The sequence below is a fragment of the Leucopleurus acutus genome, assembly GCF_964270905.1.
Source record: "Leucopleurus acutus genome assembly, chromosome: 3".
In the NCBI taxonomy this organism is placed as follows: domain Eukaryota; kingdom Metazoa; phylum Chordata; class Mammalia; order Artiodactyla; family Delphinidae; genus Leucopleurus; species Leucopleurus acutus.
The window spans coordinates 78,313,962-78,338,808 of record NC_139145.1 but is presented as its reverse complement, the minus strand read 5'-3'; the positions used below and the strand labels follow the sequence as shown (position 1 = coordinate 78,338,808).

Sequence of the window (24,847 nt, the reverse complement as noted above, 5' to 3'; positions counted from 1 at the left end):
AAGATTGCAGCATCCTATGGAAATGTTGTATCTGTTTTTGAACCAGTTAACCTACCGAAGCAAAAGAAAAATTTGGTCAGTAATTCATCTTTTTCTCTTAGAAATGAAAATGTGTTGTGTATTAAAATATACCATTTTTAAGAGTACAAAATTAGAGTGATCACATAAATCAGTATAAATTATACACTGTAATTAAAGACAACATGTTAAATGCCACTTCCTTATTAAAGATGTATGTTTCATTGAAGTAGAATTAAACTAAATTGTGCATATGAATTATCTTGAAATGCTTTTCTTTTTTTTCCATCTATCATTTTTTTCTTTTATTAAGTAGTTGAAGAGTCAACAACTTGAAACTTGTTAGTTACTTTATTGCTAATGGCAAACATCATTGTTCAGTCATATGTGGCACTTGTTCTTTGTTTCTGTGATCTACTTTTAGGTAGTTTTTCTGCTTTATATATTTTGTTCTTAAAGTCTTGTTCTTGCAAAGTCTTAACCTACCCCCTGAACTTACTTTCTTGCACTTATTATATCATGTAATAATTGTTAGTGGGTCAGTGAATTTTTTTTTAATAAAGAAACTATATTCAGAAATAGTTCCTGAGAGTTGGTTAAAACTTTATAATTTATAAATATTGAGGTTATGTAGTAGATTTCTTGGGTGTTTAGATGCTCTTAAAGATAACAGTCAGAACAGGCTGTTTTATCCGTTTCTACTGAAGGTTAAGCTAGTGATTTGAACCATGTGGAAGAAGATCAGCATGGTGTGTCTAACGAGCATTGTAGTAGGAGTCATAGGACTGGTTTATTTCTCTGCTGCTCTGTAGCTATTGAAACTAAGCAGGTCAACCTTAAGAGGCTCTTTGCTCAATTCCGAAATTGGTTAATGTTTATTTTTGATGTCAAAGACTGTAGAAATGTGTTAAATGTAAAGAATTAAACAGTGTGTCAACAATAGATTTACCTTATATATCTTTTAATAGCTTTCATTTCATTTTCACTTAGCTCATTAGTATCTTACAAATTCCCTCTGACTTAGTTGGGCAGCTGTTACTTCTTTTTTATAAATAAGGCAGCAGAGACCCCAAAATAAGTGACTTGAGCAATGAAACAGCTATTGAGCCCCAGAACTAAGAGAGAAACTAGTTGTCTTGATTCCTGGGTGTGAGCATTCTTTTTCCCTACCTTGTGTTAATGAAAAATATTTTCTGTGGGTTAATTGATATCCATTTTAAAATTTCATGGAAGGAGAGTCCACAGTTCTCTCCTCATTTCTATTTGTGTTTATATATTACCTAATGAATCCAGTGTTAGAGGCTCTCACACCCTTATGAGTTAGTAACTGATAGCACTAAAAACAAATTTTAAAGGTGGTTGCTCCATCCAAAACACTGTATTTCAAATAATACTCAATAAGTATTTGTTGAATGAAATAGCTGACTTTAAAAAAAAATCAGTTTGTTATGTTAAAATGCCTTTATTGATAAGGGTAGAATTGAGAATTTCAGGTTTTGCCCATTTTCTCTTGTACTAATTATAATTGTTTAATATAATAATGTAAAAAATTCAATAAGAAGAGGCTTGTTTATTGGTAGGCAGCACTGACTTTGCAGAGAGGGTGAAAAAAAAGCCTGATGAATAAAGGGAAAACTAGATCAAATGGAAAAATCATAAACTTGGAAGATGCACAAAATCTTGAATTCCAGGATATAGTCTCAGAGAATCCTTAGAGCCTCATAAAAAATATTATATTCTTTTATTTGTACATTCTGGAATATTCTTTTAAGATGGTGGTTCTTCACAAGAGGTACACTTCAGAATCACTAGTTGATACGTGTGTCCATATCCTGCCCTGGGGAATTCTAAATGTGTAGGTGTGGGATTGTGCCTGTGTGCTTGTACATATAGATCTAGAGGGAGTTCTGATGTGTGCTGTGATTGAGAGCCATTCCTGCAGGATAGTGTTTCATAAAAGCATATTCTGCAGGCCACCTGTATCAAAATCACCTGGAGATGTTGGTTTAAAGTACAGATTTCCTGTGCCCAGTTCTGGACCTTTTGAATCTGAACCTTTGGGCATGGGTCTTGAGCATTTGAATTTTTAATAAACATCTTAGACTGTTTTCATACTAAAGTATGGGAACGACTACATTAAGATAGTGTTTATGGATCTCAATGTATTAGAGGTTAGAGAAGTCAACTTAGTAGGCCACAACCTGAATTTAAAAGAAAATGAAATATAATAGAAAATGTTAAGAGTGCATCACATGTATTAAGGGTGAACTTAGATTGCATTTATGTGTGTGTATGTGTGTTTGTTCTGGGTTATAGTGCAACATGTATTTCTTACTGGTTTGCAGGTTAAAAAAGTTTGAAAAATATTGCTTTAAGGAATGAAAAGCCCTTAAATTATGTAATGTAAGGGAAGTGTTAACATCTCTTATTCTGAATTTTCACACATAACCGTACGCCCTCAGATGAAGATGAAACTTTATAGAGGAGGAATCCTCAAATAGCAAACACAGACATATTTAAAATTAAACCTTTGTAACTATAATAATAATAAAGTAATAATTATAACTTTAAAAGGCTGAGGTTAATATATATGTTGTCCTAGTTGGCAGATACTTATTGGTTGTTTAAATATACTAAAGACAGGCTTTTGGACTTACAGGAATGGATGTTCTCTCACTGATCTCCTCCATCACATATTCCTTATTTTTCTTGATAAGCTGAACATTTTATTCTCTTTAAGTATGACTACATGGTCAATTATACCTAAAAAAAATGAGTACATGTATTGTTAAAAATAATTAGTGTCAGTATATACGTTTGACAGAAAAGATGCCAATAATTATTGACTAAATGACTTTTTAATTTTAGGAATTATATAGTCAGTGGCAGAAAAGTGGCCAATTTTTTCTGGACTCAATAGCACACAATATAACTTGGGATCCTGCAGGTAAGAATACAAGAAAAATTAACTGAAGTGAAATAACACTTGTCTAGGCTATTGCTTTTTTTCTTACTTTCATGTATTTCAGTTTTGCTTTGTGTGAAATGGTGGGGAACACAAAAGTAAGTAAAACAGGTTGTGCTATTTTAGAGCTTATACTGAAATGAGGAAAATATGCACCATAATAGTGTCCAGCTATTGTAGGAATACCTGTTGTTTTGGGAAGGAGACACTAATTCTTTGTGGGGAATCAAAGTTCCATTGCAGAGGAGCCTTTTGCCATGAGAGTAGATAGATTTTGACAATGAAGGTGGGAATAGGTTGAAGAAGGAAAAAAGAAGTGAATTCTAAGAAGAGATAATGTGTATATGTATCAGTTATCTATTTCTGCATTAGAAAATCATCCTAAAGTCATTTTTACCAATTTACCAGAGTGAGCAAAGAGGAACAAAGAAAGAAAGCATAAGATATATTCTAGTAATGGTTAGTACTTCATTGAGGCTGGAGTGAGTCTGGTGATGAGATAAGAATACAGCATATATGGAAAGCCTTTACAGTCATGTGAAGAATTAAAGAATTTTAATTTAATTCCTTTTAATTGTATAAAATGTATAGGTTTTTGAAAATGGCTAGTGACAGGCTAAGATTTATGGTTTTGCCAGATTTTTCTGGTAGCAGTAACTTAGAATGATCAGACACAAGAGGAACAGGAAGGTAAATACTGTATTATCTATAATTACCTTTGGAAAGTGTGCATTCACAGTAGTCTGAAAGAGAAATAAGAACTTATTTCAGTGCCTTTATCATAGTAGGTGCTCAATTAATATGGCGTGACTAATGAAAGGAATACATGGATATGAAATGCATTTAGGTAGTCGAATTGACATTACTTAACAACTGGATTTCACATTATTCTGTGGGTATCTTTGATCACAAGAAGAGTGATATGTAGAAGTTAGAGATAGTGGAACATAAATTTTATTTGGATGTATGGAATTTGAGATGCTTGCATATCCTATAGCAGTATTCATTAGATTGTTAGAAATTTGAATCTAAATTTATGAAAGAAGTTATCTTTGGAGCATAGAACTAGAAGTCATCAGTTAAGATAGATAAGATAAATTTTAATATAGTAGATAAAATGGCTGAGAAAAAATGTTAATTTAGAATACGAAGTTCAGAACCTTGGGAAATTATTTTAGAAGGTAAAAGAGATTATCTTAGATTAAATAAAAATCACATAATGTTTTAAGATGTTTTTTCTCATGAGATTGATGCTTACTAGCTGGTAGCCTACAGGTATATTTTATGCATACGGTGAAAAGAGTAAAAATTTGTCCTGGGTTCAAATTTGGCATTTAGTACAGCACTTTGAATATAACTCTACTCTGGATAGGGTCGCTGATGTCCAGTTTATGCCTGTTTCCTCATAAGATTATTAGCAGTGTCACCTTTACTTTCACAAGTGTTCCTATTTGGATGATAAATTATATGGTTACTCTGTGATAACACTACAATTTATTATAATTATTTGTTTACCTTTTATTAGGCAAGGGCTTAGAATCTATTTTATTCAGTATTTTATTTATCTTTAGGGGTCCATCATATATTAAGCTCTCAATAAATGTTTACATATATGACTACAAGTTTTGTGATCATGAGCAGATTACTTAACATATCAAGAATGGTTAACTCACTTTAAATTAAGGTAATATCTATTTCACAAGATAGTTTTTTAATGATCAGATATGGTAGTATATATGAAAGTAGTTGGTACCTTCTGTAAAAAGGTATTTATGTAGGTACTTACCTATAAAAATATTGTTAGCAAGTGAACTGGCTACTTGAAGTCTCATGAATAACTGTAATAAAAACATTTATTATTTGAATTGAGTGATATTTCTTTAGTAATGACATAGTAGTTGCCTGGAATTTTTGTACCTGCAGTCTGTAAGTACTAATTCTTTAGAAGGTAGTATTGATATTGTTATTGATATTGACAGTATTTTAGTTCTTCTAAAATCATCATTACAGAGTAGTATTAGAAGATAACTACTTATTTTCTTAACATATCTAGTAGTGACTTGCCAGTATTTCATGACCATTATCTTTTAAATCATGATTTATTTAAAATTCACATAAAAGTTTATCATTTTTCTTTTTATAATCAAAAAGTTTAAAATTTAAGTGGTTTGGTTGAGAAATGGGTTATTACTGTAATATATATTGGGGAGCTATTATTACTTTTGTAAATGAACTTTGTAATTATTTATATAAACAGATTTAGAATATATTAAGTGAAATACTAGTATTTTGGTTTTGATGAATATTTACTTATTAGTATATGCCAGGTATTGGGATATAAAGAATATTTTTCAGATGATGCTAGTAAACTGACTATAGTGCCTTTGTGTTGTCTCCAAACGCACTATTGCATCTTGCTTAAATCATAAGACTTACTATTTTAGACTTAATGCTTTTTTTTCCTACTTTGATATCTATACTTCTGCCTTTCTGTTCAAATCAATGTATTATGCCATACCTTACCTACTTTTGTTTCATTCCATAACTGGGATGAATTATTTTGTGTTCTATATTAATTTCTTAATCCTTCATGGGTTACCTTAGTTTCACCTTTAGTTTATGTTAAAGAAAACTTGTCAAAACTGAACGTATAGATACAGAGAACAGATTGGTAGTTGTCAGAGGCAGTGGGCTGGAGTAGGGTGGGGTGGGATTGGGGAGAGTAGATGAAATAGGTGAAGGTACAAACTTTCAGTTATGAAATAAATAAATCCTGGGATGTAATGTATGACATAGTGACTATGCTTAATAATTCTGTATTGTGTAGTTGAAAGTTGCTAAGAGAAAGTAGATCTTAAAGTTCTCATCATAAGAAAAAACATTGTAGCCATGTGTGGTGATGAATGTTAAGGAGACTTATTGTGGTGGTCATTTCACACTGTATACAAATATTGAATAATTATGTTGTAACCTGAAACTAATACAATGATACATGTCAGTTACATCTCAGTAAAAAAAAGAAAACGTATGTATGTTGCTAAGCTAAACAGTGGAATGATAACCATATTTAAATGGAATGTCTCATTAGTATCAGTACTTTCTGGGCTGTTTTTATCTGTCTATAGGACTTTCCACCTAGTTGCTATTATTTATTGAGCTTCTGCTAAGTGCCTAGCCTGTGCTAGATATGTAATACATATTATAGCTAATTCTTAAAACACCTCTACACAAACTTCTAATTTTATAGGTGAGAAAATTGAGACTCAGAGGTTGCCCAACTCGATCAAATTCACATAGCTGATTGAGTAACTTATTTGGGATTTAGACACAAGGATTTCTGATCTAAAGTCAGTGTTTTGCCACAGACTCACTTTTTAAATAAAGTGATCTTTCCAGAGAGATAGAATGCCTTATTTATTGTCAGCTTTTTGGCCAAAATTGTACTGCCTTTATTTTCTTTGATAGCACAATCTTCCACTCAATTCCCCAAGTCATAAAGTTGGAATCTCTCCTTGAAACCTCTTGTATCTCTCTGTTTTTTACTTGGTGTCATGCCATGAAAATTCTGTTCTTTTTTTTGAAATGGCTTTTAAATCCATGCTTATTACTTTAATATTTGATTCAGATCCTCATGATTTCCCATCTGTATTTATTATAGTCATTTAACCAGATTTCCCAGCATCTTACATTTTTCCTAATCTTGCCTATCTCTAGAGTTATAAAGAATCATAATTTACCCTTCTTTGTTTACTGGAGTTTTTGAAAGTACGGTGAAAATTATGGATTATCTCTCTAGAAAAATGCGCAAAGTATACCTATAACTTTTGCATGTATGTCATTGGAAGGAGGTTTATGGGCATCTTACGTCCATCTGTTGACAGCCCCTCCCAGTTGAGACCCCTTGTTCTAAAATACAGATACACTTATGTAAACTACACCCCCCCTAAATAAAACCTTTAACTTCCAGCTACCTATAACAAACTCTGAACTCTTTATGAACCTCAAAAATGCTTCACAATATGATCCCTTTTTTCCAAACTTATTTCTTTTTCTAAGTCTACTACGTACCTTATCCCTTAACTATAATGAGATTATGAGGCATTCTCTGGAATATATTTGAACTTGCATGTTTTCATGCTTCTGTTCATAATATTTCTCTACTGGAATGTGAACCCATCATGAAAAAGGACAGTCTTTCATTTCTTATTGTATTGCCAGTGCCTAGCACAGTGCCTGTTACAAAGAAGATGCTCATTAAATGTTTGTTGGATGAGAGATGATAAGATCTGTTCCCTTTTTTGTCTTAAGTTTCTTCAACAAAGTTAAAATATAGCCTTACTCCCCCATACCCCAAATCTCTTTTTGTTATTTGACTTTCTAAAAAAGTTGTATTATCTTTATAGTATTATATACAACTCTTGAGCATGTACTTAACTCACTAATTAAATACCTAAATAATAATTGGTGAATGATATATATATTATTTTTTTTGATATATATATATATTTTAGGCAATCGTCTTTTAACTGGTTCTAGCTGTTTGCAACTGTGGTCCAGTGCTAACTTGGAGAAATCAGCTGAAGATGAAAATCCAGATAAAACAGATCTTAACTTTGGGGATTGGAGATGCATTTGGCATTGCAAGTAAGCAATTAATTAGGGGATTAAACCAATAAACCTGTTCCATGTGGTCTTATATTATAAATGCATTTTAGTTGGTGTAAAACCATACTAACATAAAAAGTATTGATTTTGACATGCCTTTTCTTATATACAGAGGATTCACCATTTCCCATGTTCTGCAGACCCTTTTTTACTTTTTTAAAATTGTTGAATAAAACAACTAGGAAGAAACATAGAAATGTGTTAGGCCTATATGAAGATAGTTAAATAAGAACTTGCTAAATTATACAAAAGGAGACAGAGACACCTGTCATGATTTTGAATGGAAATTTTCCTATTGTGAAGAAGTATATTTTTCCCAGACTAATCTGTATGTTGAACATCATCCTTATCAAAATCTCATTGGAATTTCTACTTTTGAGCATAGTTCAAATTTTATTTAAAAGGACAAATATGGGAAAATCAGGAAAATCCTGAAAGAAGAAAAGAATGAAGATATACAGTATAGTAAAATGAATTCTAAAGCTACAACTGGTCAAGCAGTTTGTTGTTGATACAGGAACAGATAGATTAGGGTCCAGGGTTAGACCCAATTATACATGGAGATTCAGTATATAAGGTGGCATTTTACATCAGTGGGGCAACTTGCTAGCTCTGTGGTGGAGAAAATGACGTTAGAATCTCTTTCATACTTGGCACCAAAATAAATTTCAAAGGAAGAAGAAGCAATATCTATACAATGAAAAAATTTTAGAAGAAAATATCGGTGAATTGTCATAGTTTAATACTACCATGTCCAGTATGATAGCCTCATTTCACTTGAGCCCTTGAAATATGGCTAGACTTAACTGAGATGTCCTAAAAGTATGAAATGAACACTAGATTTCAAAAACTTTGCACAAAGAAAAAAATGTAAAACTCTTATTAAATTTTAATTGATTACACATTAAAATGATAATATTTTTGATATATTGGATTAAATAAAATATACTTAATTTTACCTGTTTCCTTTTACTTTTTTAAATGTCACTACTAGGAAATTAAAAATTACATATTGGGCTAACATTTATCATTTGTGTTCTATCACTGTTGGATGAGAAGTGCTATTTTAGAGTTATGGAAAAAATTTCTAAGTATGACACCAAAAGTAGAAACTGAAAGGAAAGAAAAGGAAAAAATTAATAGTTTTGTGTATCAATAAAAAATTTCTGTAAAGCAAAAAGACCATAAGGAAAAGAACCAAAAACTTGTTGGGAAATATGTGCAATTTTGGGTTAATGCCTTTTTTAAAAGGAGGTCTTAAAAATTAACTAGAAAATAACATATCTCAAAAGTAAACAAAAATGGACAATGAAGAGAAATTTTTTTTGAGAAAAATTTTAAACAGTAGTACATATGAGTAATGAGCATATTAAGAGTTGATTGACTTCACTCAAAATCATAAAGAAGAGAATGAATAATACCTATTACGAGTGAGTGGAGGAAAGGTATTCTTATATACTCTTAATAAGGGCATACAATTGGTATCATCTTTCTAGAGATCAATTTGGAAGTATGAATCAACAGGCTTAATTTTTCTTATGCCCTTTAGATAGCAAGTCCAAGTTTCTTTCATTCATTCAACAAATATTTGTTGAGTGCTTATCATGTTCCAGACAGTGGTAAAAGCGCTTAGAATATAGCTGTGAACACATAGGGGGAGATAGACAATACACCAGTAAATCAGTATGACAGGATGTTAGGAATGGCATTCTTCCTGAGTCAGTTTTACATATTTTTAAAATTTTTATTTTATTTTTTAAAATTTTGGCTGTGTTGGGTCTTTGTTGCTGCGTGCGGGCTTTCTCTAATTACGGCGAGCGGGGGCTAGTCTTCGTTGCAGTGCGCTGGCTTCTCATTGTGGTGGCTTCTCTTGTTGCGGAGCACGGGCTCTAGGCGTGCAGGCTTCAGTAGTTGTGGCTCGCAGGCTCTAGAGCGCAGGCTCAGCAGTTGTGGTGCACGGGCTTAGTTGCATGTGGGATCCTCCCAGACCAGGGCTCGAACCCGTGTCCCCTGCACTGGCAGGTGGATTCTTAACTACTGCGCCACCCGGGAAGTCCCCTGAGTCAGTTTCATATGAAGCAGTAAAGGGTATAAATCAGGTACCAAAGTCAGAGTAAGGCAGACCTCCTATATGTATAGAATATACAAAGGAGATTTCAAAGGAGCTGGTTCTGTGTTATTTTGCACCCCCTCAGCCAGATCATGGGTGTTAAAAAGGGTTTACATGTAGAGAGGAAATAAGATTTTGCAAAGATAGTTCTTTAGAAAGAGCTAATGGGGGAGAGAAGAACAAAGAAGTGCTATAGTGCCTTCACTGCAGATCTAGTAAGGGGATTCCTTGGGTTGAACTGAGAATTTGAAATGTATTTCTTGCATTTGGGAGAGGGGAAGGATATTAAGTTAAATCATAATCAGAGTTATACAGTGGGAACTTGGACTAGACATACTAATTGTTTATTTGAGGTGGTTTGTTATTTAAGTAAGCAATAAAGCCTTGGACTAGAAACTATGCCAGTTTTATTTTAGAATCAACTGAAGATTACACTAACTGGAATACATTTCAAAGTTGGGTTTGATCATACATTTGTGGTGCATTTAGAACACTGCTAATATCTGTTAGATGAGGACCAGTAGGTACGATAGAGAATAATTAAGTAGGGTGGGGGAAGAAGAGTAGAGGTGACATTTGAGTATAGACCTGAAGGAAGTGAGTGAGTAAGCTATGTGTGTGTATCTTCTGGTGAAGAACGTTGTAGGAGGAGGGAACTAGTGCAAGGCTCTGAGGTAAAAGTGTATGTTACCTTGTGGCTGGAGTAAAGTGAACAAAGTGAGGAGTAATAGGGAAGTCAGGAGTCAGCTTATAGGTTATTGTGAAGCTTTTGCCTTTTATTTTGAGTGAGTTGGGAAGGCCTTGGGGGTTTTAAGCAGAGGGTGTGTTGAGATCTAGTGGATTGGCCAAAAAGTTCGTTCGGTTAGTGAATACGTTCAATAAAGTTCTTCGTGAAAATGAAAACTGTCTCTTATTTTTACTTAAAACCAAACGAACTTTCTGGCCAACCCAGTAATTCTCTTTTAAAAGAACTGCTTTAGCTACTATTCTAAGAAAAGACTGTAGGGGCAACAAGGTCACAATCATGGAGACCAGACTTTTAATTATTTGTTTTAAAGATGTCCTTAGGATTAACCAGATGCATAAAAATGTGTGTGCAAAAATGTTCATTGTACTACTTAATGTTCATGACATATTTTAAAATAAATATTACAAAGCAGATTGTAAATATGGCATCAGTTTCCATCTCCTTCCCCACACCCTTCCACAGAAAGTAGATGGAGAGGGAATATGGAAGAGGTCTGGAAGTCAGTGTATTAAAATGTTAACAGTGATTTTGCATGGGAATGAGTGTTGTGGTATTGGTGAAGCTATGGATGATTTTAGTTTCTTCCTTTCACCCATTTGTATCAATATTTTCTCTTATGTATTTGTAACATTTAAAATCAGGGAAGGGACTTCCCTGGTGGTCCAGTGGTTAAGACTCTGCGCTCCCAATGCAGGGCAGCTGGGTTCGATCCCTGGTCGGGGAACTAGATCCCACATGCCGCTATTAGGAGCCCGCATGCCGCAACTAAAAGATTCCGAGTGCCACAACTAAAGATCCTGCACGCAGCAACGAAGATCCTGCGTGCCGCAGTAAGACCCGGCACAGCCAAACAAACAAATAAGCAAACAAATATTTTTTAGAAATCAGGGGGAAGAAGTTATTTTTATTTGGAATGAAATGTGACAAAATATCTCTTTGGCCTGCTTTACAAATAAATTTAGGATGAATCTATCTAAGCATGAACTTGGGTAAAGAAAAGGAAAGCAATCACAGTGAGAAGTGTCTTGAGATTAGTATATACAGGTAGCCAGAAGGGAAGGTGATGAAGGGAAATGAGCCAAAGCTCCTTGGAGAAGAAAAGACAACTATGTACCAAGTATGTTGGTGAACTTGGAAGGCCGAATCCATGATAGTTACAAGTCTCCCATTAACCCATACATAATCTTTAATTATGCAAATGCTGCCTTAAGGCAGAATTCATTTTAAAATACTGATTTACTGTCCTTGTAAATGTATGCTGGAATATAAGTATCTATGGCTCTGGAAATTAGGTTTCCAGATTAAAAAATGAAACCTTTGTTTCTCACATCCTAAGGGAATGAGACCTATGGCTCTTTTGTCTTAAGCTTTGAAGACTGACAAGTCAGGGCTTCCCTGGTGGCGCAGTGGTTGAGAGTCTGCCTTCCGACGCAGGGGACACGGGTTTGTGCCCCAGTCCGGGAAGATCCCACAAGCCGCGGAGCGGCTAGGCCCGTGAGCTATGGCTGCTGAGCCTGCTCGTCTGGAGCCTGTGCTCCGCAACGGGAGAGGCCACAACAGTGAGAGGCCCGCATACCGCAAAAAAAAAAAAAAAAAAAAAAGACTGACAAGTCATTCCTTACATGATTCTTATGCATGGATATTTTTACATAAAAAATAATTTTTATATTTAATATTAAGTTTTCTATTTTTTAATTTATTTTATATTTATGAGATATACTTATAAGTGAGTGTGAAACTTGTTTTATCACAAAATTTTCTATTTGAAGCAAATTGCTGAATATAGTTTAGAGAAGTAATGTTGCATTCTCTTATTTAATTTTCCTTGAGAATTATTTCTTGTCTGTTTAATTTACAGAACTGCTTCCCAAGTTCATTTAATGAAGTTTTCACCAGATGGAGAATTTTTTGCCACTTCTGGGAAGGTAATTTGTAAAAATACTATTGTCAAGTTGTGTTTATGGTATAGTTTGAAATGTCAAAAAAAATTAGCTGGCTTCATTAAGTTGAAAACATTTTCTGTTAAAAATGTTAAGTAGCAAAAATTGGCTAAATATTTTGTTAAAGGCAGTATGGTATAATTGAAACAACGTAGATCAAAGGTAGATCTGGGTATAAATTTGCCATTTACCAACTGTTTGATCTTGGGCAAGTAGTTACTCTCTTTGAGTCTTGGTTTTCTCATGTATAAACTGAGGATGATAGTACCCACCTCATAGGTCGTTGATCATCAGATTAGTTTAGACAGTGTATGTAAAGTGACTGGCACAGAGTCATGGATGAAGTATACTGTCAATAATCAACTATAACTACTGTTTATGTTATCTTTTAGCTGACAGCTATATTAGGCTGTATTTACAGTAAAAGAATTTACAGACTTTCTAGAAGGACATTTGTAACTTTTCTTTGTTGTTACCTGTTTATTTTAGAATAATGTATTCCCTTGAAATTATTTTATTTTTAATCATTGGTTCACAGAGCACTTTACATACAACTAATAGTCTGAAGTTATTGTTCCCATGGCTCAAAACCTGCAGACTAAGAATATGAGATATACCTTAAACCCTCAGTGAGGTTTTTTTAGGATAAAAGTAGAGCTGTTTAATCTAATTGACTTTACAGTCAGCTTTGGGAATGCAATTAATAGCTTAAGAACAGAACCTGGTACGTGCTAGTCTCTCTTGTTCTTGCTTTCCTTCTCAAATTAGGAGATGCAATTTTGATTGTGCTTAGAATATTTTACATAGTAGTAGTTGCTAACTAGTTATCATCAACATTTTCTTTGAACATTCACATGGTAATTTATAAAAACTGTGTTTTCAAAAATCACCAGTCTTTTGAAGTCTGCTAATGGTAATGCTTTCTTATTTGGTATTTGGCTAAGTGGGCACGTGAAGCCCTAACTTCATCTTTAGGTCTTTCCTAAATGACTATTTTCCATACCAAATGGTAACTAGCATTTTCCTTGAACCAACCCTTGCAAAATACACACATCCACACACATTAATTCTTAAAGAACAGTTAAGGAATGCTAGTAGAAAAGTATCAGAATCAGAGATTTTCTTCCTAATTTCTCCATGCCCAACTCCTCTTCACATCCCTAAGTTCCTTTAATTGGGGAGAAAAATCTTACTTTTGGTATTTGACTTAACCTTTAATTTAATTCTGATCTGGATGTTTTCTGTTTTTTTTTTCCCCTTAGGATGACTGTCTTTTAAAGGTATGGTATAATGTAGAAAACTGGCGGACATCTGTTGCCTCTCCAGATAAAAGTTCAGAAAAACAATCCCAAGGAGAAATTGACTTTTCTTTTGTATATCTGGCCCATCCTCGAGCTGTAAATGGATTTTCCTGGCGTAAAACAAGCAAATATATGCCTAGGTCAGTGGATTAGTCATTTTTCCGATGTATTAAGAGAACATCATCTTTGTGACTTTGACTGCTTTTCTCACTTTGAGAATCATTCCTTTAGGATTTTTGCCTATGAAGATTCAAGTAATACTAGATCGTTCTTGGACTGCAAACCTCTGGCCACCGGTCAACTATGGTTGACGCTTAAGAGGAGGGCCATATGAAAGGATAATTTACCTCTAGATCAGATATCTTTAAGTGACAGAGTTGTGCATCGTTTTCTTCTCTATGTTATGTATCCAATTCTTTCATCTCTTAATCATTCTCCAAATTGCCATTTGCATCAACTTTTTCACATTTCACTCCCTTATCTTGTCCCTTCTATATCTCCTCTGGTTTCCCTTTTTTTTTTTAATTAAAAAAAAAAAGGCTTTATTGAGAACATATACCATAAGGCCTCAAATATTTCTTTAACTGCACCCAGCATCTTTGAGGAGAAGTGCATGGGTTAATACATTATGATGCCGTAAACTAGGTATTAGTTTAACCTACACATGCATGCACAAACACACCTGTTAGTACTTTTCTTTTTTCCTGTAGTCCTTGCAAGACTTGATAATCCTGTTGAATTTTTGCCTATATTTAGTAAGTTACAGAGCTATTGTATTACTTAAGTATAGGTAGAAATCATTTTTGTTCCACATGGCCATTTTCAATTTGGCCACACTATGGATCAGTACAGGTTTTCCCTTATCTTTTTGTCATCTGAGATGTCTTAAGCTGATCCATGGTAGCATACCTAGATCATTTGTTGACTTTAGTTTTGCTCTTCTGAGCCAGCAGAGTATACCTAGATTTTTTAAAAATTATTTTAGACGTTTTTTAGAGCAGTTTCAGATTCACAGCAAAGCTGAAGGGAAGGTACAGAGATTTCTCACATAATCCTGTCCCCCACATATGCACAGCCTCCCCCATTATCAACATCCTCCACCAGAGTGGTACATTTGTTACAGTTGATGCTTATTTCAACACATTATTTTCACTTAAAGTTCATAGTTTACTTTGTGGTTCACTCTTGGTGTTGTACATTCGATGGGTTTGGATAAGTGTATAATGGCATATATCCATCATTGTTATACCTAGACTTTTTTGAGCTATTTTGGAGTGCAGTAGTTACCATTCTTCCTACCTCAGTCCTACAGTCTAACAAAGCATAGGAGTAGGACACTGTAGGTACAGTGATGGTTCTTTTGTTAGAAGTATGTTTCACAGTTTTTGGGCCAAGGGAGAGTGGTGTGGGCAATCTGTATTGTTAGCAAAAGCACCTTTACTCCAGCTTCACTTTGAGAACTGTTGCTCTAGTACCTCTGAGATCATTGCCCACACGTATAAAAACGTGTTTAGAATAGAATGAGCTATGACAAATGTAGAGTAAAAATAGCTGTCATCACAAACTGTTAACCTTTTAGAACTATCAGAAGATTACATTATTTCGGAGGCTGATTTCTTCTTCTATTCCAGGTATTTTCATATGCAGCTAGTTAGACCACCAGAATACTAAAAATGAGGCTTGTGAAATATTTTATCTTTTGAGAGAGGACAGTCACATCTACTCCTGACCTAGTTCACTTAGTGTTGGCGAAAGTGATCACGGTGGATACAGAGGCAGTACCTTAAACTGGGGCATTACGAATGCCCAATGACAGCAAAAAGGCATATTAAGGGGTTTTTTTTGCCCTGCTTATTTTATCTCTTATCAACTAAATTCTGCAACATAGGGAGCTGATACAGAGCTAGACTTTTCTGTTAGTTACGGCATCTTTTCAAGGTTTCCAGAATTTCATTTTTGGATCCATTTCATTAAAGAACCAGCTAATCTCCCTTAGTTCTTTTAGTTTTCATTTTTGTTTCACCAGCTGCCTGCAGATATATAGTGGGAAGGCTGACCCTTTCTCATGAGGATGAAAGAGATCCCATCAAAGACCATTATCCTTTCTGATATGGAATCTTAAAATTAAGATGCTTAACCAGATGGTAATACTTTATATAAAGGGCCTGCTGGCTTGAGAGAGAAGAATGGGAAGTGTTTGTAATGAGCATGTACTTCTTTACAAGTTAAAAATTGGTGTATGTAGGACAGGTTAGGAGGTCTGGTTATATCCCCCTAAAACGTCCAAAAGTTGGTTCTACATAACTAGTTTCAAAAGCATCTTAGCCTTTTGTTGCATCAACATAGGTCAGCTAAATAAAATAAAATTAAAAAAAAAAAGATAGGACAGCTGTTGCAGACACTTACCCATCACATGGTTGCCCATATAAGGTCATTCATTTATATATATATATATATATATATATTTTTTTTTTTTTTGGTTGGGAGGGAGAGTGCTATACCTGAATATGATATGCTTATTGGAGAGAGAATAAGATACCTTGATGAAGTGAGGAAGGGGGGAGGTATTGCCTGAGCAGTGCCTCAAATACATCTGGATATTTCTTCTATGCCATGCTTATATTACCTGCCAGCTGTTTGTAAGGCGTGGCATTATTTGTAAGGCGTGGTATCCTGAAGAGAGTCATCTGGGATCGAAGCCCTGTCCATGCTTCTGAGTTTTGCAACTTTTTAGCTTGCTTTGTTGGTCTTGCCTAAGTTCTGTACCTCTCCTGATTGCTGTCTGTTCAGGCCTTTAGTCTCCTATCTTCTGCTCTTTCTTTATAAGCCTTCCCATTCTGCCATTTACTGATTGGCACTGTGAACCTTGAACTTCCATATTGCCTTTTTGTATTTTCTTCTGTTTCTGTTTATTTTTAATCTCATTGCTACTGCTTGTGTGTATTTAAATGTACTAGAGAGAAACTAAGAGAGGGAAGGAGGGGAGGAAAAGGTCAGAGGGAGATAGAGGGAAAAAGAGGGAGAAAAATGAAGGAGGAAGAGGAGGGAGAGGCATAAGGCTGGGGAAAGGAAGGAGAAACAGAGGGTTTGGAAAGGTAAGAAAAAGGAGGGGCCCTAGGAAGGGGTAGCGGTGAGAGGTAGGAGAGGTGGAAAGGGAGGGTGGGTTGGAGAACGTGAGAAGCAGAGAATTATAGGAGAAAGCAGAGGGAGAGAAGCCCAGAGAGTAGATGGAAAGGGGAGAAAAGAAGGGGAGTATACACAGAGGGGGAGGGGAAGGGAGGGAGGTGTTAAAACAGAGGGAATCTGAAGGAGAGAGCTACCAAGACAAAGCAAGCTGTTCTCCCTTTTCTTCCCCTTTGCTATTGTTCTTAAATCAAGTAGATAACGTTTGTTTTAAAAAGTGACTACTACGGAATATTTTAATTTTTTTCTTTAACTTACTGGGTTACTTGATAGAAACCTTCTACTTACTGATTGTTCTCTTTTAATCAGATATGTTTGAATAAGTGTCTGTTATAGGATATTGCAACTTTTTTTTTTTTTTTAATTTCCTGGGTTATCCAGTAGAAAGGTAGTCTTTGTTAATAGGGTTTCAGCCTTTGAGCTCTTGATGCTTATGGGGTTTATTAACATATATGTAATTGTTTTGTTATTATTTTGTGGAGTGGCAAGACAGTAAATTCACTGAAAGTCAAAAATGACTAATGAAGGAGGTGGCTAAAAAATCATGAATTTTTCTATTGCACTTGACTGCTTTTGTCATATGTTAGGCAAGGAAAGAGTAAGTGTACTGGTTACTTTAGCTTATTAGTGACAAGTGCATGTACCTTTACAGGAAGTAAAAATGAAGCATTGTGAAATAATTCAAATAAACATCCACTGAATAAATCAGAAAATTTTAATCGAAGAAGTCAGGTTTTTTCCTTGTTTATTAACTGAGCAAGTACGGTATGATTTCAGTTTTTGTTCTTTAGATGTAAGAAGAATCTTAGACTACTGAAACAGGAACTACTGAGTTCCAGGCAGAAAAGAATAGGTTAGCAAGCATTTGCTGTGATGAAATCAAATACCCAACTCAGTTGTAATGGCTTTGACTAAATACATTACATAAATGTATATTGACATTTTCTTCATTGATACCTTAGTTGTGTGCATTTAAATAATTATAGAAACATTGTAGAATGTGATACTGTGGGAAATTTATACTTTTGCCTCTAAAATCTTTTTATTCCTTAGGGCTTCTGTATGTAATGTACTGTTGACTTGCTGCAAAGATAACATATGTCGTCTTTGGGTAGAGACATTTTTACCAAATGATTGTTTGCTCTATGGAGGTGACTGCAGCCATTGGACTGAACCAATTAATTTAACAAATAACTTCAAGAGAAATGCTTCCAGTAAAGAACGAGTTCAGAATGCTTTAGATGTGAGTGTTTTTGTTAGATGTTATTTCCTACAAGTTTTAAAATCTTTCGTACGTGGCCTTTTTTGTAACATTCATCTTAATTAATATTCAAAGTCATGGATAGTTATGAAAAAACATATATGTCTTAGGAAAACAGTTCTGAGAAGATTTTCGGGTGTTTTGGGGTTCAACAAGTTTTCTTAAGGATTTTGTCTAGCATAAAACTGCCTATAATTACAAAGTTAACCTTAGGTTAACTGATGATAACAAAAGGATGATTATACTTGACTTAGCTAAAATAACGTAAATTAAGATCTGAGAATGCAAAGATTTGACAGTAAAAATAATTTATTATTTTTCTTTCTTTAGAGCTTAGGGTGTTGGTCCTGTCATAATTACAGGAATGATTAGAGTAGTTTATCAGATTCTGTTCTACATTTGTTATCTTCCAAATCTCCAAGAACTTGAATTATTTACCTTACTAATTACTATAGTATGGAAAGTAAAAGCCAGTTTTTGGTGTTGGGGGTAATTCAACATAGACTAGTTAACACAGATTCTTCTTATTATTTTCTTAATATTGAAAACAAGAAAGTGACCTAAAAATGATTTATCTTTGAATGTTTTGTATGAATATGGAACCACTATTTCTCAAATTTAGATAGTATTCTAGTGACACAGAATATCATTAAGTATATATTGTGTAGAGACTCAACCACTGATAGAATGGTTATGTGTAATAATAGTTGAAAGAAGTCCTTGACTAGGAATCTGAAGACCTTTGTTTCACTTTTAGATGACCTTGTGTTCTCTATAAACTATTTTATCATATGAAAGATGAGAATAACAATATTTGCATTGTCTGCTTTATGGGTCAAATGAGATGATCTCTGTGAAAGTGCTTTGCAAACTATGAAATATCATCCTAATGTATCATGGTAGTTTTATTCAGTGCTTTGTGGTCATAGGAAGTAAACTGAGGATACAAAGAGAACAGTATACATAGGGACATCATTTTCCACACACACATTGTAAACTTTTTTAAGTTTAGGAAGTTAATTCTCAGAAAATATTAAATAAAAATTTAAAGTATTGTGTGATGGTTAAAAGAAGAGTCAAGCAGTTTAAGTTCCAGGCTTATTCCAGGTTTCAATTTTGCTGTACAAAAATACTGCAAGATATTTGTACATATAAACTTATCTGAAATAGGATATATGTACTATCTAACAATCATTATGTAACCTATACATATATGCTTATGACAATACAGGCATTAGTTTTACTTTGTGTTGCATTGTTTGACTTTGTTTTTATTCTCACAGGTAAATCTGAAACATTTTCGTAGAGGTCGGAGATCACTTGCACTTGTAGCACATACTGGATACCTGCCACATCAGCAAGATCCTCATCACGTTCACAGGAACACTCCACTGCATGCCAATGCACTTTGCCACTTTCATATTGCAGCCAGCATCAACCCAGCCACGGGTAATAAAGCACTGTTCAGAAAATGTTTTTTAAATTGATTGATTTTTATAACCAATAAGTTATACTTTTACTTTTTTAATAAGTAAAAAATTGTAGGTGACTTTCTTAGCTAACTTTTCATTTTAGCCAGCTCACTGATTATAGAAAAAGAAGGTTTTATTTACTTGTTTGCTTCTTAAGTCTGTGATTTGGTCTGTAATTTTAGATCTTGATAAGTCATTGAGATTCTGTACTAGTTTATTCAAACGTTGAGATTTGAGCTAATACATAACAAAGAGGTTAACACCTCAGAGTAGTATTTTATAATTATTGTATAGTTGTTCAAACGAAACCAATGTGTTTCGTACTTGATCTTTGGAGCCATTTCAGAAATAGGGCAGAAATATGTAGAAATTATAACTGGAAGAATTAAGAAACTTATCACTGTAGTCAAATAGGTACTATGAAACAGACTGAAAGATCTAGAATACCTGGGTTTATCTATGAATTTGAAGACTGAAGTGTTTATCATTTTAGTAAATATTTTCTGTGAGTTTAAAAACCAAGTGGTCACAGTTGGGGGCATTTAAAGTGGAACCTTAGAATATTACTGGGAAAAAAGTTAAAAATAATATTTGCACATGATAAATGCCATCTGTACAGGAAGTGTAAAGTAAAATCCTCCTTTTACCTCTATTCCACCCTAGTCTTCCTTCCCAGAAGATAACCACTGTTGATGAGTTTTTATGTATTTTGAGATATTCTTAAACGTAAATTAAGCATAACCTATTTCCATATAACACACTGGATTGCATTCTTCAAGAAACATAGCAATAAATACAGTCCATTAGTTACTTGAATCAAAGTGAGAAGTACTTTGATAAGTTAAAAAGTGCTGAGATACCTGTGGTAGGAATAAAGAGTATTTGCTGATTTTTAAAATTTTATATGGTTAACAACAGTCCCAGCTCTAAAAGAATCCAAAATCCATGAGCCATGAAAATGTAAATGGGAGAATATTGAATTATTTTTATTAAAAAATTGTTTTATTACCTTATCAAAAAATGTACATTGTCAGTGCTCATAGTATCCAGAGGCAACTCTAGGTCAGTGGAATAATTTTGAAAGTCTTTGCTGAGTAAAGGACAATATTTTGAGAATAAAGAAAGCTTGAATTCTCACTTTAATGGAAAAGGCTGAGGTATTATGAAAAAAATAAACCCTAAGTTCCTGTGTAACATCTCCCTGACTACCTTCCAATAAGGAAAACTCTAAAACCTTTCTTTAGATTGTGGGTCCCTAAGAAAAATTCATACATGTAGGGCAAATCAAAGCAAAATAATAATATTAGGAGCTATATTAGATCTTGTGAAAACTCCTTTCCCTAAATTAGGTCTGTTAGAATGACTTTCCTGCAAGGCCCAACTCAGATATGGCTTCACTTATTTGTCCATCAATGGAAAATGATACAGGAGAGGAGTTCATAATAGTGTGTTCTCTTAGTTCTAGTTCTTACACGCTTTCCATGAAGATTTCTCATAAAAAATGACTTTATCAGATTCTTTGGGTGAGGTCAGGAGGCAAAGGAAATGTGAGTATCTTTTCAGCCAGAATGCTTCTGCTAAAAGTCAGCATAAGCCCCTAATTTTGTGTACTTTACAGCTAGGCCTGTGATCTACTTTAGGCATTGCTTATCTCTTCTGAGTTGATTGTAAGTTGAAAATCAGAAAATCCTACCCATTTAGTTTTCTTGGGGACACTCTTTCAAACCCTAACACTATTGTGTATCTACCTAGGAACAGTGGGGTTGGCAGTTCAGCCCCTCAAGGGTTTTATTGGGTGTTTAGTCTGTGTCAGTATAGGAACTGGAGATAGTGGTAGGAACTGGAGATACAGTAGTGATCAAAACAGTGTGGTCCTTGCTCTTAGGAAGCATATAACTAGGTAGGAGATAGATAAATATTAATCAAATAATTATACTAATGAATATATAATAATAAACAGAGCGCTTGGATTAGATAATATCCATCAACTCTTAGAACCCAACGCCAATAAGAAGGGACAGAAAAAAGATTCTTTTTTTTAACATCTTTATTGGAGTATAATTGCTTTACAATGGTATGTTAGTTTCTGCTTTATAACAAAGTGAATCAGCTATACATATACATATGTCCCTGTATCTCCTCTCTCTTGTGTCTCCCTCCCTCCCACCAGGAAAAAGATTCTTCTATCCTTTCTTTTACCATTCATCCCCTATAATACTGTTCCTATGGGTGTCCATCAATAGACGGTATTTGAACAAATACTTAAAATTGTTTATATTTCCTTTTAAAAAAAATCAGTAGATTTGCTCTGGAGAAAATTATTTACCTTCCCTGAATCCATTCCAGCCTATAATGTTCAGCAGACACCAGCATGATCTAGATTTGGATTTTATTTAATAATGCTAGACAAATTTTTCTTTACCTCTATTAAGTTAGGATTGTCATTTTTCACAATTTACTCTGAATTTTTACTTCAGTATACTTAGCAATGATTTCAAAAGTAATACCAAGGAACAATTTTTTGTAGCTGAGTTGGCTTGTCTTGAATGCTTTTCTTGAATATAAGGGAACCTCAGTTTCATACTTTCTAACTTCAATCTTGATGCTAATAAATAAGCGGTATCTATCTTAGAATTAGATAGGTAGGTCATGAAAAAAGTTAATATGAGGGTCTGTTAAGTAAAAGAAAGTTGTTGCTGTTGAGATAAACATATCACTGGTTCCTTTGACAACTTAATGATGGCATTTTTAATGGTAGATCAGGTTAAAATATATTTCTAACCAAAGTTTCTATACAAATTAAGAAGATTACCCTATTAACATGTCTGCAAATTATAGACATATTTCTTAATGAGAATATTTTTTAAAATTATAGAAAAAAATGTATATATATAAATAAGTTATGGTATATAATGTAGAATTTTATTTCCTTTACAGTAAGTGTATTAAATTTACCATGTAACTCTGTTTTCATTAATAATAATTGTGTGAACCATTATACTAAGAGACATGGATGTTTTATATGCTAGCATAATAGAAATTTTAATTTTTTGTTGTTGTTGTTCTTTATAGACATTCCACTTCTTCCTTCTATTACGTCTCTGAGTCTAAGTGAAAATGAAGAGAAGAGTGGACCTTTTGTGGTACACTGGCTAAACAATAAAGAATTGCATTTTTCTTTGTCCATGGAAGTCTTTTTACAACAACTTAGAAAAAGTTTTGAGCAACCGTCTTCTGAGATGAGTGTAGAAGACTCTAATCAGGCAGATGTAAAATCTGATGAAGGTAAAGCTTTAAGAAGGATAAAAATTATAAAGTTTTATTTAAAATAGCAAAGATTTTTATATTATGGTAACACCAGCTACTGTTAGAAATAACCTTCAAATTGCAGTGGCTTAATACAAATTTGGACTAGCTCATTTAATAATCCAATGTAGATGTTCCTGTTCCAGGTGGCTTCTTTCCTGATGATGATATAGGGACTTAGACTTCTCCATACTTATGCTTCTGTCAGCCACTAGGGTCTTGCTACTTAGAGGACTATCTGCAGACTAGCAGCATTGTCATTATTAGGAATGTACAATCTCAGGCTTCACTTGGAGCTACACGAATCTGTAATTTAATGAAATTCCCAGATGAGTTATATGTATATTAAAGTTTGAGAAGCAGTACACTAGGGCCTTAAGGTTTGCATTCAGCCTCAGTCAAGTAGAGAGAGAAATCAAAAATGTTTTTGTTATTTGTTTTAATTACAAGATTGCACGTTCCCCTTTAAAAAAAATTTAAATTAAACAATACAGGCGTGTATAAAGTTTCCATATTGTTAAGTTTGATGAGTGTCCTTCCAGATTTATTCTTTTCTATGCTCACACAAATATATGCATAAAGGTAGTTTTTTTAAAGAGTTGTACTATGGGGGGCTTCCCTGGTGGTGCAGTGGTTGAGAGTCCGCCTGCTGATGCAGGGGACACGGGTTCGTGCCCCGGTCTGGGAAGATCCCACATGCCGCGGAGTGGCTGGGCCCGTGAGCCATGGCCACTGAGCCTGCGCGTCCGGAGCCTGCGCGTCCGAAGCCTGTGCTCCGCAACGGGAGAGGCCACAACAGTGAGAGGCCCGCGTACCGCAAAAAAAAAAAAGAGTTGTACTATGGGAGTTCATTTTTCAATGAAAATAGTGTGCTGCAGCTTGCTTTTTAAATTCAGTAACAGGCACTTTTCTTTCTCATTTTTAACAGCTCCTGAGTCAAGAGACTCAAGAGAAAACTTAAGCATTTTTTCTGATGATAGCCATTTAAATTGTTTTTCACTATATACTGATAATGGTAGAGTAACACATCTCTTCATCTTTGTGTGAATTTTTCTGTAAGGTAGATTCCTAGATGGGGAATTAGCATAGTGTATAAGCATTTTTAAATTTCAATAAGTTCTGTCAGATTACCCTCTAGTAATGTTTTACCAGTATATGTTCCCTCTAAGTATATGCAGATATCCTTTTTTCACATCCTTGCCAACACTGGATCTTTTTATTTTTTGGCCGTTGATATGGACAAAATGGTGTCTTGTTTTATTTTGAATTTTCTTGAGTTAAATTGAGCAGAATTATGTTAACCCTTCTGTGGTTTGCCTCTTCGTGCCTTTTGCCTAATTTTCTGTTGAGTTATTTTTCTTTTTCTTAATGATTTTATGTCTTGACTAATTTTTAAAATCTGGTAAACAAGCTAACATTTTTTGATAGTGTCTTAAGAAAGGCTTTGTATTCCTAACCAGGAATAGGGGCTTGGATGTAGAGGTCAGAATATACATATTTATTTGTATTAATAAGTTGGCATGTGTTGAAGGAAATCTGGAAATTAGGCACTATAAAATGTATTTCTTTAAAATAGTTTCTTTAAGGTGTCATATCAGTTATAAATGCTTACACCTAGAGGGTGGCTAGTGTGGTTGACTTAGGTTTTATGAATCTGACATAATGAAGAAAGTACAAATTACATTCCAATAATATATTTTAAAAATTCAGCCTAATTTCAACTCCCTCATGTTAACATGAGCAAAACTAGGGTCCAGAGAAGTACTGTGTCTTACTTCTAAGTAGTTACTTGTGGTACATCTGGGTTTGGAAACCAGTTTACCTACTTTCCAGTCTAGTATTAGTCCTTCTACTAATAATCCACTGAATCAGCCTTAT

General features: G+C 34.1%; 1 protein-coding gene across 3 annotated transcripts in view; it reads left to right on the top strand.

Moving 5' to 3' along the window:
* DMXL1 (Dmx like 1) overlaps positions 1-24,847 on the top strand; it is a 131,287-nt gene that overhangs the window by 24,951 nt on the left and 81,489 nt on the right. For all 3 annotated transcript variants that reach the window (XM_082836305.1, XM_082836304.1, XM_082836306.1), the window contains exons 3-10: positions 4-75; positions 2,887-2,965; positions 7,495-7,627; positions 12,365-12,431; positions 13,709-13,887; positions 17,984-18,173; positions 19,475-19,640; positions 22,736-22,948. In XM_082836305.1, coding sequence (XP_082692431.1) covers positions 4-75; positions 2,887-2,965; positions 7,495-7,627; positions 12,365-12,431; positions 13,709-13,887; positions 17,984-18,173; positions 19,475-19,640; positions 22,736-22,948 — 1,099 coding nt within the window. The remainder of the gene's footprint in view (positions 1-3; positions 76-2,886; positions 2,966-7,494; positions 7,628-12,364; positions 12,432-13,708; positions 13,888-17,983; positions 18,174-19,474; positions 19,641-22,735; positions 22,949-24,847) is intronic.